This window comes from Polypterus senegalus, chromosome 7, assembly GCF_016835505.1.
Source record: "Polypterus senegalus isolate Bchr_013 chromosome 7, ASM1683550v1, whole genome shotgun sequence".
NCBI lineage: Eukaryota > Metazoa > Chordata > Cladistia > Polypteriformes > Polypteridae > Polypterus > Polypterus senegalus.
In genome coordinates this window covers 183434685-183449964 of record NC_053160.1, presented here as the reverse complement: position 1 = coordinate 183449964, position 15280 = coordinate 183434685, and the positions used below count along the sequence as shown (strand labels likewise).

Below are 15280 nucleotides of genomic sequence, written 5' to 3'. Positions count from 1 at the left end.
TTATTTAAGTGAGAAATGTTCACAGGTTTTAGTCCAAAACAGAACTTCTCTAGGGAGTTAAGATGGCGGCTTTATATGCAGAGAAAAGGAAGTGACATCATCAGTGATGTCCGGAACTGGACATGATCTCATCGGTGGCTCCGGAAGTGACGTCATCGGTTGCAATAGGCCCGGAAGTGACTTCATCAGTGGCGCCGGAACCATGCAGGATTTCCGGTGGATGGTCTGCAAAGGATTGAGAAAGACAGTCAGTGCACCCTGCCGCCCCCTGGTCTGGCATGGAATTACTATCATTCAGGCCATTTAGCTGTGTCCCATTCGCACGTGTGTGACAATGGCTTCTTTGACTTTGGCAGTGTTTATTCTCATGTTGAGCAATGGCAACCACAGACTCCAAAGGTTTAGAAGCAAATGAAGATGAAGATCTTATGAAGCAGTGAAACCCACCTGAACAATCTCAAGCACCAGTGATGCTAGTTGTCCCAAACATTATGGTGTCCTGAAATGGCAGGACCATGTAGAACAAGTGCTGTCATTGTTATTTCTACATGGTGTGACCGAAATGTATTCAAATCCCCCTAAATTAAAGTCTGCAGTGTGCACTTTAAGCCAACCCCAAAGCTTTGGATTTGTAATTTTAAACTGTGGAGCAGAGGGATAAATCAAGGAAAGTAAAGATTCTTTTGTCCCAAACATTATGGAGGGCACTGTAGGCGGTGTCTGTGGAGATCGTATTTTTGATACAAAGCACTCTTAGGTTGTTACTACTTGATATTCCTGACAGTTGAGTTAGGTCATCCTAAGGGTTTAATAAATGGTTTTATTCCTTGAGTTTCACTGGCACAGCTCTTGTCCTCATATTGAAAGGGTAGAAGTGAGCCGAGGTATCTTATGAGGCAATGAAAGACACCTGAGGAATCACAAATACCTCTGGCACCAATTGTCCCAAATATTATGGTGCTCTATATGAAAAGTGAAGCAGAGGGTAAATCAAGGAAAGAAAAGAGTCTTTTATCTCAAACATTATGGGAGGGTACTGCAGGTGATGTCTATGGAGATTGTATTGTTGATTAAAAAGCACCGTTAGTTGCTGGCCAAGAACAGCTGGCACTACAGTATTGTTTCAATTGCACGACCAGAAAGTTTACAACTGAGCTCTTGGTATACAAGGGAAGTGCAAACAACATTATGGATGCCATATGTTATTGGACTAGTAGCGTGTATACTCGCATATAACTCGGGTCTTCAAACCCGAAAAATCGATCATAAAATCAGACCCCAACTTATACACCTGTTCAAAAATGCGTCACTTAATTTTTTTTTTTTTAATCTTCTGGCCTCCTCCAATCACATATCAGTTTCTCAGACGCTTCGAATGATGTTGCAGCAGCGCAGTTACCAATTTCTTTCCCGACTTTTGATTTAAAACCAGCTTCGTATTTTCTTCTGATCGAACACTGCATCGTAGATAATGGATGCTCTTACGATAAAGGTGCAAACAGTGCAAACGTCGCTTCGGAATAGTTCAGGTATTACCATGTGGTCACGTATGCACAATAGAGAAAGAGAAAGAGAGGGAGAGGGAGAGGTAAGGGGCACACGCTGATACAGCGCATTGCCACACCCACATAGAAAAAAAAAAAGGCCGTGTGCGCCGTGGTTCCTCTCTCAGGTGGGCGTTAGCATATCATAATCTCTTGGACCAATAGCGTGAGTTTTCCGCATTAGACTTATATGACCGAAATTATAAAATACCAGAAATCCTACTGTAGAATCAAGTCCCGTCTTATCCACGAGTATATACGGCACATATTTTTTCTCACTTTTGACTAGGATTTTGGCATTTCTGCTTTGTTTTGATGAAATATGTTTGCGCATCTCTGACTCTGCCTTATATTGTATTATTTCTTGTGAGTATTGCTATAGACAGTAGTTAACAGCTGCCTTAAGTCATATTGTGCAGGGGACAACAAAGCTGCTTTGAATTTGTCTGCATAACCTATAACGCAGCGTTGCTCAAAGTTACATTTCGAAATGTTGATATCATGTTACTGCCAACCTTCGATAACGTGCCATCAAAATATAGCGGTTATTAATTGATCCTTTTATTTAATTTCAGATACAAACCTTTGGTGTTGAAGCACCATGCAAAACAGTGGAAGATTTAACAAGTGGAGTTGTGATGGCTCAAGTTCTTCAAAAAATGTAAGAAGTGCTTTGTTTTTTTTTGAGTTCACACTTTGTTCTTGACCCTTTTCATTGTTAAGAGTACAACCAGACAGTGTAAATGTAGGAAGTTAAACCAGTAAAATGGGTCAGTTAGATGATTTGCTAAACTTTTCTGAATTTCTAGTTGTTCATATGATGGCCAAACATGTTTTTTGTTTTTTTTTTTAAACTAAAGGTTTTTAACATGTGTGGCTTTTTTAAATATGTTTAAGGCTATTGAGAGTGACACATCCAACTTTTATACTGTATGTTTGGGCCGTGGTAAAGACAGATGCTGCCTTAGAGAGTTGTTCTTTCTACCTAAGAAGAAAGAAGTCCAGTTGCCATGACTCAACTACCAGATAATTTCACCTGGATGAAATGGATGAGAATCTTCACAGACGCATTCTTTACAGCAGTTTCCTCTTTTGAGGGTTTTCTTCATTTTTACATTTTGGCTACCACTCCAACACTTTTTTTTGAATGTCAGAATGTCCATAATAGAGACATGATCTCAGGACTTCCAAAACTAATCGTGAACTAGACCTTAAAAAGAACTGAAGTTTTCTTTATGCAAGCGTGTATCTCATTCCTCGTGAGTATATTTACCGCCCTGGAAATTAAACTGTTAACTTACATACAGTCATGTCTATGATTTGTGGCTAGTATTTATGGTTACTACTTGTTTTATAAGCTACATAATGCATGTTTATACATGACATTTATATTTTTCATCAAGTACTGTTACACATTTCTCAGTTTTCACTGCTACTGTTTATTGCACTTGCTTTATTTACTGTGTGACAGGCGGCCGGGTCCCATGCCCCCCGGGACGCTTGGTGGCAGCCTCCCTAGCTGACAATGGTACCTCAGTTTCCCGCAGGGTTTCATGGGAGATGGAGTTCTCCAAAACTCTGTGGGGAGCTGGGGTGGCCACCAGGGGGTGCTGTATGGAGTCAGCAGCTCCACCCGAAGGTGCAATTAGCCACAGGTGATCAAGCACCTGGAGCACTTCGGGTGGGCTATAAAAAGGGCCAGCATCCACCACTCAGGAGCCAGAATCGGGAGGAAGAGGACGAGGTTGCCTGGGAGGAGTGGTGGCGCCAAGGTGGAGAGAAAAGAGTGTTTGTGGTGTATTAAGTGCTCATGGGACTGTGTTGTGGCTGGTGAGATTACGGGAAAGACGTGCCCTCCTGCTGAAGAAAAATAAAAAGACTGTTTATTTTACACGTGCCTCTGCGTAAGTCTGTGCCGGGTCGGGTGCTATATAGCATCTTTATCACAACTGCTCTATGTGTATATCGCACTATATCAATGCAGTGTGTATTGTATTGCTACTGAATTTCTGATGTTTCTACCCCAGTGGGATTATAACAAATAATTCTATTGCAATGACAGTGCATTGAATTTTGAAATTTAGATTTGAGGATAGTGGTGGCAAATACAGTCACACACTTCGAAACCACACACTAAGTCATCAAACTACGTGAGCTTCATCCCTGAAGGAAATCCATGTTGTAAAGCAGCTAGCGACAGAAAATGTCAAAGCTCTCACACTTGATGTCCTCCATTCCTTAGCATTAACAAAAAGCAAATGTTTTATGTTTGTTAAGTAACAGAAGCAGGAAAGCTGACTGAAAGAAACAAAAAGAGCAGGAGTGCCTATGAAAAAATATTCACTCCTTTGGAGGTTTTTACATTTTATTGTTATACAACATTGAGGCTGACTGGATTTGTCTTTTTTGACAACAGAAAATGAGTCTTTAATCTCAATGTGAAGAGAGCTAAATTAATTGCAAATGTAAAACACCAAATAATTGATCACGTAAGTATTCACCCTCTTCCATGTGATACACCTGAATCAACACTTGTACAGCCAAGTGGTTTTAGAAGTCACAGAATTTGTTCAATGGAATATCTTTCGCTTTTATTATGGCTGTGGAGTCGGAAAGCAATTTCTGGGTAACAGGAGTCGACTTAAGGTTGTAGGGATTCCAAGTAAATGTAAATTGAAATATACCATGTTAAAATTTCCAATTTCACTTGTACTAATTCAGTTAAACTGTTTTTCCTTCAATCATTTTGGTAAAACTAAACCTTCTTTTTTAATTTTGTAATTATTATTAAATAAATAATATAAAAAGGTCACAGCAGCAACCTTAAAACTCAAACTTAAACAGATTAGGGTGTTAAAAGTAGTCTGAGGATTTGCGATGGCGCTGATGCAATGCCTTATATCTTGTATATTGTTTGATTTTAGTCAAGATAGTAAATACATGTGCCTAATTACAAATCAGGGATTTGGAGTCAGAGTCGGTGGTACCATAAATTGAGAAGTCAGAGAAGCAAAATTTTTATGCACTGACTCCACAGCCCAGAGAGTCAGTACACAAAACCCTTAACTCCATCTCCAACTCCTTAATTTACGGTACCACCGACTCCAACTCTGTATCCTCCATTTGCAACTAGACCATTGTATTTATTATGTTAACTAAAAGCACATGACATTCAAGATACGAGGCATTTTGTCTCTGCCGACATGAATCATCAGGCTACTTTTTAGCCCCCCAACCTGTTAATGTTTGGCTTTAAAGGCTGTAGCAATGCCTTGTGGTGCTTTTGTATTATTTTTTTAAAAAGTTACAAATATTGAATAAGAATGAACAAAAGACATAAAAAGTGACTATATTTTTATTAAAAGTCTAGGAGGACAAAATAATTGTAATTACTACTGTATATGTGAAGTTGGAAATTGTAACACATTTTGTTACAATTTACCTGTAGTCGAAGTTAGTACATTTTTACTGACTCAGACTTCAGTAGCCCAATAATTTCTTCGACCTCACAGCTCTGCTTTTCATAGACACTGTTTCTCCATTCATTATGCAATTAATTAATTTCTAATTTTATTATATTATACATGTCTATACTGAGTGAGCCAAAAAGATGTACCACATTTCAAACATGTTTTCTTCAAAAACACTACAAATAAATTTCATTACGACACAAGAAAGGGTATGCAAAATTAATTTTTTCACTGTTTTATAAATGATGTCTTCAGGGTGGTGGCATGACTTGTTCAGCCATTTCAAGGAGAATAGCAGTGATTTCATGGTGAATAGCGTCCTTGAGGGCTTTGCGGTTTTGAGGTCGCTGTAAGAGTGTATACCTTCGATTTGAGAGAACGCTACAAGAAAAAAAATCGCACAGAGCAAGATCAGGCGAACGTGAAGGCCACCCGACATCAGCGTGCTGGGAGATCAGCTTCCCTGGAAACACCTCCCGCAAAACCTGCATGGATCTCCACGCCATATGATCTGTTGAAACCAGGCATCCTCCACATCCATTTCTTCCAGTTGGGGCCGCAAAAAGTTCTCTAGTATTTCAGTGTAACGTTCTGAAGTGACAGAGACTGTTGCTTCCCCGTCCTCAAAAAATTAAGTGCTTACAGTGCCAAATTCTGCAACAGCGCACCAAACTGTAACAGGCTAACTGTGCAGGGGTCTCTGATGAAGTTCACAAGGGTTGGTTTCAGCCCAATGGCGAACATCTCGCTTATTTACGCAACAATTCAAATGAAATGTGCCTCGTCGTTGCACATGATGATGGCATCTCGATGAACGGTTTGCAGAATGTTAGCGCACAAGACTCTACGGCTCTCCCAGTCTCTCTCAGCGAGTTCCTACACTACTATCATTTTGTATGGATGGAAATTAAGGTCATCATGCAAAATCCTACTCAAAGACGTGTTGAAAATGTCTAAGGCAGAAGCGTGCTGAACATCTAGGAGACTGCAAAATTGATGCCCTTACAGCTTGGATATTTTCAGGCATTTGTACAGTCCAAGGATGGCCTGGAGATTTTCTGTTCAATGTTGTACTCTTCTGTCTAAATTTAGACACCCACTGAAGAATTGTTTTCCGATTTGGGACATCACCGTTCGGAGGAATGCTGAAGTTCATTTGGAAGGCGCGTTGTGTGGTGATGATGGATCCGTTATTTTTGAAAAACGCTTTGACAGCGAAAGCACCATGTGCACCGGACCAAGGCATGTGGCCGACTGAAAACTACAAGGGATCACCTTAAGAGGAACTCGGCTGCCTCTACCTCGCGCAATCACCTTGAGAAACGCGGTACTTCATTTTGGCTCACCCTGTATTTAACGCTTTTTGCTTGTTTGCATTATTAACACAAAATGGTACTGTAAGATTTTAGGCCAGCGTCACTGAAAGCCTATTATATTTACCAGATATTTTTGTGTTGCTGTTAATGTTTTGCTTTTGTTGTTTTCCATTCCAAGTAATGTTAACATAGCACATATTATATCCTAGGTCTGTCATGGAAACCAGTGGTGAAAATCAGTGTTTAATATCATATTTGCCATCCTAGACCCAATATGCTATCATTTCACTCCCTTGGGCAGTCATGTATAGTGCAGTGTCTAACACAGACTTGTTTCTTTTTTCCTTAAGCGATCCTTCCTACTTTGATGATAACTGGATAAATAGGATCAAAACAGAGGTTGGCGATAATTGGAGATTAAAGGTAAAATTACCCGTCTCTGATCTAGGCATTAGATTTGCCTCATTAGCACTTCTTGATTCTAAGGAGATCTGGAATATACAGTAAGCTTGTATCATAAGTCTTTTTATCTCCAGTCGAGTTTTCCTGCTTCCTCCTCTATATATGCCTTCTACATTTCTCATTACCTGCTGTGCAACTGACTAAAACTCTGTTCTGTACTTCATGGAAGAGTTGCATTGTTTTTCTCAACAAACTCTTTGGCAGATTCAGAATCCATGGGAATTTACTGCACTTGCCCCTGCAGGAGGAGCATTAGGCAACTTGATACGGCCAACAAAAGCCCCTTCCTAACATCAAAAAAGTCAGCTAAGCAGCTGTGATCCCTTGGGACTGTTCTCAACCAGCCCTTTATATGACATTCCAGAGGTCTAGGAATTTCTGAACTGCTTGAGTTTGTTTGGTTTCCTACAAATCAGCCCACATTATTACAAATACGAGTGACCATTTTGCACCTCATTCTAATACAACTGCAAAGTCAGTCAGTCATTTTCTAACTCACTTAGTCCTGAACAGGGTCTTAGTGTGGTTCAGTGCTAGAGCCTATCCCAGCTACCATAGGGCACAAGTTAGGAGCAAACCATGGGGAGGGCGCCAAGTGGACACACACACACACCACCCAGCCCCTCACTGGGGCCAATTTAACAACAACAACAACATTTATTTCTATAGCACATTTTCATACAAACAGTAGCTCAAAGTGCTTTACATAATAAAGAATAGAAAAATAAGACACAATAAGAAAATAAAATAAGTCAACATTAATTAACATAGAATAAGAGTAGGTCTGGCCAGGGTGGACAGAAAAAACAAAAAAAACTCCAGATGGCTGGAGATAAAACTAAAATCTGTAGGGATTCCAGACCATTAGACTGCCCAGTCCCTCTGGGCATTCTACCTAACCTAAATGAACAGTCCTCTTTGATTTAGGGTTCTCACAGAAGGACTTGATGATGATGGTCACGTAGACTTCTGCCTTTTAATCCATCCATCATTGATGGACTGAAAGCCAGAAGTCTACGTGACCATCATCATCAGGTCCTTCCATGAAAACCCTAAATACAAAGAGGACTGTTTGACTTATGTTAGGTAGATTGCCCAGAGGGGACTGGGCGGTCTCTTGGTCTGGATCCCCTACAGATTTTATTTTTTTCTCTAGCCTTTGGAGTTTTTTTTTTTTTGTTTTTTCTGTCCACCCTGGCCATCGGACCTTACTCTTATTCTATGTTAATTAATGTTGACTTATATTTATTTTTTATTGTGTCTTCTATTTTTCTATTCATTTTGTAAAGCACTTTGAGCTACATTTTTTTGTATGAATATGTGCTATATAAATAAATGTTGATTGATTGATTGATTGATTGTTGGAGCATCATGATGCTTTGAGTAGGTGGTGGTAGTGCAGGCCACCACCACAAAGAAACTGGAAAAAGAAACAGAAGAGAGAGTAGGGGTCAGTACGGATTTTAGAGCCACCATGAATAGTTATTATAAAGAATTGACCATACAGAGTATCAGGATTAAGTTAAAGTGAAGTTATGAGAAGGCCATGTTAAAGTAATGTGTTTTCAGTAGTGTTTTAAAGTGCTCTACTGTATTTGCCTGGCGAATTCCTATTGGCAGGCTCTTCCAGATTTTAGGTGCATAGCAGCAGAAGGCTGCCCGCCTCACCACTTCTTTTAAGCTTTGTTCTTGGAATTCTAAGGAGACACTCATTTTAGGATCTAAGGTTACGATTTGGAATATAAGGTGTCAGACATTCCGATATATAAGATGGGGCGAGATTATTTAAGGCTTTATAAACCATAAGCAGAATTTTAAAGTCTATCCTGAATGGCACAGGTAACCAGTGTAGTAACATTAAAACTGGAGAAATGTGTTCGGATTTTCTTTTCCTAGTTAGGATTCTAGCAGCTGCATTCTGCACTAGTTGCAAACGATTTAGGTCTTTTAACATCTCCACTCCACTTTACCTGCATGTCTTTGAACTGTGCGAGAAAACCGGAAGAACCCCACACAGACATGGGGAGAATATGCAAACTCCACACAAGGAAGATCCAGGATGTGAACTGTGGTCTCCTTTTTGCGAGGCAGCAGTGGTACTACTGCACCTCCATGCCAGCCATACTACTGTAAAGTGTACTATGTATTCCCTTTTGTTGTTTTTCTCGACTTTTTTCGTTGCATCTGACACACAATCTTTTTTCAGCACATACACTATTTATACAGATTATTGAAAGAAATTATCTAATTTCTTTGCAAAATTCTCAGTCCAATTTGCAACAGATATTTTAGAGTCATTCTTTTAGGATTTGAGCACTTCTTTAGGTTATGTCAGTTTCACCTTTCACAACTGTAATATCTCTGAACTAATTATGCAGTACAAGACTCATTTGATTTTTTTCCCCTTTTTGAAATCTCTTAAATGTAATAAAATGCTAATTTTGTAAGTTTGGAATGAATTTGTTAAATGGGCAGAAAGTGTAAAGCTGAGCTTCAACTTGAATGGTCAGTTAAACACCTGAGCCATCTGTGTAATGTTATTAAATCCTCTACCTTTTTCTTTGTCTCTTTATTATTTAAAAAAAACTTGGGACAAGACAAGATGTGATCTACTCAGAAAGACACTTTATCATGTCCCGCGAGACTAGACTTTGTACCAAGAGATTTAAACATGCCTGGGACCAGAAAAAGGGCGAGCAAAGCGAGCAGGGGGTATTATATTAAACATACAGTAGATTCACAGATCATTACACTGTTTTAACCAGTGTATGTGCATAACACTTTCAGTTGACAAAAACCAGGGTGACAATAAAGGTACCCGTTAATAAACACATTTAAAATTCTGATCTGCTCAATTTTATTTTGGGTGTTTCTGAAAATTAAAGGATATGATCGTTATTTTTTTTCAAGTTGAAATTAAACTACCAGTCAAAAGTTTTAAAACGCTTCAGGTTTTTTTTTTTTTTATGGTAATGTTCCATGAAATTAAGGCATAGAGCAAATTATAATTCCTTGATTTATTTTTTTTAAGTGTACAAAATTGTATTCAAAATTTTACTGATCTAACGGCCAAACTGTGGTAACCCTGTCGATTCACTCTATGCAAGTCAACAACTCTGCCTTTCAGCAAAAGAGACCCAGACCATCACACTTCGTGTTTGACAGTTAGTTTCACACACACACACTCAGGAACCATCATCATCACCACCAACTCGACGGCTTACAGACACCCTACATGATGAGCTGAAGATCTCAAATTTACATTCATCAGCCCAAAAGACTGTCTTCCATTGTGCAGTAGTCCATAGCCCTTATTAATCCTCTAGGCAAGCCTCACATTCTTCTTTTGTCCTTTAAGGAATGACTTCCTTCCTGCCACTCGACCTGTCAAACCAGTAGCACAAAGTCTCCTCTACACAGTACAAACTGACGCTTGCTTTTTTTCAATCACTGTTAAGCTGTGCTTGAAGCTGTGAGGCACCCTGTGATTACACAAGCTCGTGACCTCCAGAAACTAGTCTTCTGATTGGCTTGTAACCTTTGGCTCTGCCAGGTCTCATCCTATCAGAGTTTCTTCCAGTTTCCAATGGCCTTTGGAGTGTGTAGGACACAACTGGACTCACTGACACTGATTTTGTTTGCAGTTTCTCTAAATGAAAGGACTATACTACTACTACTAAGGGTAATAATGCTCTGTTTCATTTCATTTAGTTGCCATTATCATGGAATTTTCTATGTTGTAAAGGGTGTAGCAACACAGTCTGCTTTAAGACAGACAGAGGGTTTATAAGTAATCAACAGAAGTTGGGACACCTTTTCAAATTGTTTTCTCCCACTTGCAAGACTTCATTTACTTTAATTCCTGTACAATGTTGTGAAATTTCCTTTATTTCTGTTTTTGCTAACCTGAACTTTAAATTTAAACCTCTGGCACTTTACTGCTTAACCTTTTCACCATTTTAGGTCATCTATTGCATTTCAACTGATTAAATTTGAAGAAAAACTGAGGTGTTCTAAAATGTTTGACCAGTAGTGTATTTTTTCACAATCATGGTATATATTCATTTGCCACGTAAATTTGTTTTGAAGTCGAGCATTATTTATCAGATTTAAAAATACTTTGTCACTTCGTGCAGCTTACAATGGGGCTAATGGATACACGGGTCCATAGTTGAATGATAAAGTCTAGAAACTTCCCATATATGTCAAATTTTAAGCATCATATGTTTAGATTTCAAAAACATTATGCCTTTTGTGTTTATGAGGCATCCTTGTGATAATGGGAAAAAAGTAGAAATAATTTTTTTATCACAGATACTTGGAACTCTTTTTCTTGAGATCAGAATCCTTTTAAGTTTTGCTTGTTTGCTCCTAATCTCTGCCGTTAGTGGAGGAGTTGTAACCACTCAACAAGCCTCAAGTGCCAAGCATGCATTTGGCTTATAATCCTACTTTTGCCTATTCGGTCCAATTTTATTAACATTTATTTACAAGCCATGGCTTGAAATAACAGACAGATGTGTGCACTCATCATATTTTTTCCTAAATGGTGCATAACTTTCACCTGTTACATTCTGTGTTTTTATTTTCCATAGCCTACAGAGCGAGATTCACACTAAGTGGTGGCATGATGAAAAAGACCACATACTATCATCTCATTTCAAAATTATTTATTTCACTTGTAAAACATTACATAACAATACAATAAATGGTTTAGGTGAGCATAAAAGTTTATTCTGTAATTTTATAAGTGCTTAATATATAACCTTCTTCAGCTGTACAGACATTATCAACATGATAGTCAAATTCATCCCATACTCGATTGAGCATGTTAGGTGTCGGTGTACTCACGGCTCTTTTGTTGTGATTTTGGAGATCATCCAGTGTTGCTGGGTGTGATGACAGTCAGAAACTCTATGACCCCTTCTTTCAATTGGTATGTAATTGGTTCCTAGGCGCCTCACAGTTGTAAAGATATGGCACTTTGAAATTAGACAAATCTTTTTGAATCACCCTGTACTTTGTACAAATAACAGTCAATCCCTAAATACATGAGAGAACATGCAAAACTCATGCAGACCCTGGCTCTGTGAGAACGAAATGACAGCTCTGCGCTACCTGCAGAATCATGCCAAAAAGCAGCTCTGTGAGCAGCAATGCTGAGGACTGGAGGGCAAAGTGCAGACCGCAGACAAAACACTTGCTGAGCCTGTAAACTATCACCTTGTTTGGAGGCTCTGTTAGCCGTACCTCACTTGATAAATTACTAATACAGCTTGCATGTTTGGTAGAAAATGACAAGTGAGATTGTGCTACCGATTCCTATCTGCGAATGAGGAGGTGGGTGAAAAGGGTGACATACAGTTCAACTTTGACCCCCAGGTGAGCAGTGAGGCAGGAGCACATGTGCCACATGGTGGATGCAGCTGGTGAAATAATGAATAGTGGTTTAATAATGAATTCCGTATAGTGAAAGAATGTAAGCGATCGTAAGTGTGACCTTTTCAGTTATTATTATCTAGTTGTCTACAAAACAGAGACGGCAATTTACATCAGGGCATCAACATTCAGTGTCAACAGCTGGGCTTGGTGATGAATTTCTGATGTGAATAAATGCCACTGGCCCTGGAAGATGCCACAGAAGACGACAGGCAGCGGAGTAACATGCACAGTCTCTTTTTAAAATGGCTGAATGTCACAACTGTGTTTTGTGTTGTGCTTTTTTCTTTTCTTAAAATTACACAGATACAGTTTTTGCAATATGTGTGCAATCATAAGATGCAGATCAATTCTTGTTTTGATTTTTGACTTGAAAATGGGCGTATTTGTTAAATTTGGAAGGCTTTTTCATTCACCTATGGACCTGTCTATCCAACAGCACCATTGTAAGCAACAAGAACACAACACATTTTTTAAATTCCTAAAAAGAAAAATTCAATTTAGGACACAATTTTAAGTGAAAATTGAATTTATACGTGATTGTGAAGAAAGTACTTTAACTTGAAAAATAGCAAATGTATCCTTTTTCAATGAAATTGTCTTAGAATGCCTCATTGCTTTCCTCTAATCTTTTCTGGGTATGACGGAACATACTATTGATCTTCCTGCCTTTGTGCTAATAAGCCACCTCTGTGTATTGTCTGCTGTATTCCTCAAATCTGGTTTTACAGGATTGTACTTTTTCAGTTATTCTAATTATTATATTCTTGTCATCATCAGGATAGGCTGTTTTGACAAACTCTGAGGTATTTTCTTTCAGATCAGTAATTTGAAGAAGATTTTGAAGGGAATCTTAGACTATAATCATGAGGTAAAACTATTTTTTTATTTTGCTTAAATCTTACATTCCCATCAGCAGCACTGTTTTTGAAAACCAAAGAAGTATTACTCATTTAAGATAGACAACATACCATGAAATTGTGGCTGGGTTGATATGCCTATAAATAATTGTGCAGTATTTTGTGATACATGATATAGAGCTCAATATTTTGAAATCACATCTAAAGCACTTCATAAATGCTTGATTTAACCCTTTGATTCATATAATCACACCAATACAATGATTTTAGTAGTCCCTGCAAGCTGCAAAATATGTCTGCGTTTAATCATTCTTGGTTATGTTCATTAGTGGTTTCTAATAAAACAATTTTAAGCTTGAATGCAGAACGGGAAACTCACAGCCAAGTTAAATTTAACAAAATAGTTTTTATTCGAACCTGTTAATTGCACATAAGAAAAATTTCAAAACAACATAACTTAAAATGCCCTTGTTGTGATGTGAAATTTTGTGTACAAGTTGATAAATATTTTGTATGTCTTTATTTGTAACTTAGACAAAGCAATGTCATATTGGTGTTACTTTATTGATAATACCAGCAATGGTTTGATGGTTTAAGAACCCCCCTCCCCACTTTTACGACTGAGTCTCTTTGTAATTTTACGACAGGTTTAGGGTGCCTCAAACAAGTTTGACCAAGATTTCTCTACTAAAGTCTTTCAGTCAACCCACACAGGAAAGCCAGGCTGCCTAACCACCAAGCCTAACCTTAACACATGGTTTGGAGGGCAGGTGTGAAGGTATTCTGTCCCCCCATTGGTCCATAGTATGGCAGTTTGGAATTGGCTTGTATCAGAAGCCTTTAAGTACTGTGACACCCTATTGGCTGTAGGGGTTGGACAGAAAACCTAGAAATTTACTTGCTTTACCTCACTCTCTCTCTCTGACCAAACTGATGAAAGACCATCACACACCATGAACTGAAAAGGACAACACATGAAGAGCACAGCTCAGCAGCCATATTGAGACAGGCATGCGGCGTATTCTGAAGAAAGCTGACCACAAGTGTGGCCTTAACTAGAGACATTTTAAGTAACTAATAAGTCTGTGTGCCGCCTGAAACTACACGTCAACATTTATCAAGTTGTATGGTTGGCAATATTCAAATGTACTTTGCATATTGTTATTATTTATGAATATTATCAATAATACATTATTTAAAGTGTAACTTAACTCCTGCTTGTCTTTTACTACACCTAATTGTCTGAGGTTATAGATGTAGAAGGGAAGATGGTACAGTGCCTTATAAACAGTGGTAAGTCTGTGAGATTTGAGGCATTTTGGGGTCTCACTTCTGGCATCAGGCGTCCATCCTGCTTTAGTTTAGGAGCATTGCAACTTGCACCAGGGACAGTGACAGCTGGGAAGTCGCACCATTACACAAATGTGCTAAGATCAGCTGAGAGAGGAAAGAAAAATCTTGTGTGGAGCAGAAGGGCAATAGCTCTCTTTCCCTGCTTTTACGTCTCTGCACACACTAAGCATCACATGATGAAGTACAACCAAAATCCTTTCTGTTTTCTTCTTGAAACCTACAAGAAAAAAACAAAACTGACAATAGATAGATGGGCCAATTAAATCGGCCTTTCAGATACATACTGCTGTGCGGTTAGCCCAAAAACTGACCTGCCACATTCAAATGATTTAAAAAAAAACAATATATGGGACAGTTTGTACAAAATGTGCGTGATTTAGTCACATACTTCATCCCATGATGCATCAAGTATGGTCAATGCATCTCCCAGCCCTTCCTTCAAATAAAAACAAAAGAAACTGAAGAGAGCAGTGAACAGAGTCTTATAATTTGTTTTGGATTGCTGCACATATTGGCCCAGATACATGGTCAAGTTTCATATTTAAAAGTGCATTTCATACACCCTCCAGTGTTTTCTGAAAAATAGATCCAAAAGGTAGTTCATAATGTACTGACAATCATATATACTGTATATACACAATTCTCTGATACATCTATGCACTATTAAAACCAATGAAAAATGACATTGTTAAAAGTACGCAGCATTACAGATGGAGGGCTAATTCATCCTGACTAATTATTTAAGTCTTTATTTCAATGGTCAGCCTTGTGTGTGTGTATATGAATGTGTGCACATACCTTATGGAAAAAGCAGAGAAAGTGAAAGCATTTATTGT

The 15280-nt window shown here is 38.5% G+C and overlaps 1 protein-coding gene across 4 annotated transcripts in view; it reads left to right on the top strand.

The window, feature by feature from the left end:
* hook3 (hook microtubule-tethering protein 3) overlaps window positions 1–15280 on the top strand; it is a 133147-nt gene that overhangs the window by 42642 nt on the left and 75225 nt on the right. For all 4 annotated transcript variants that reach the window (XM_039759693.1, XM_039759692.1, XM_039759694.1 and 1 more), the window contains exons 3-5: window positions 2120–2205; window positions 6681–6753; window positions 13052–13102. In XM_039759693.1, the coding sequence (XP_039615627.1) occupies window positions 2120–2205; window positions 6681–6753; window positions 13052–13102 (210 nt within the window). The remainder of the gene's footprint in view (window positions 1–2119; window positions 2206–6680; window positions 6754–13051; window positions 13103–15280) is intronic.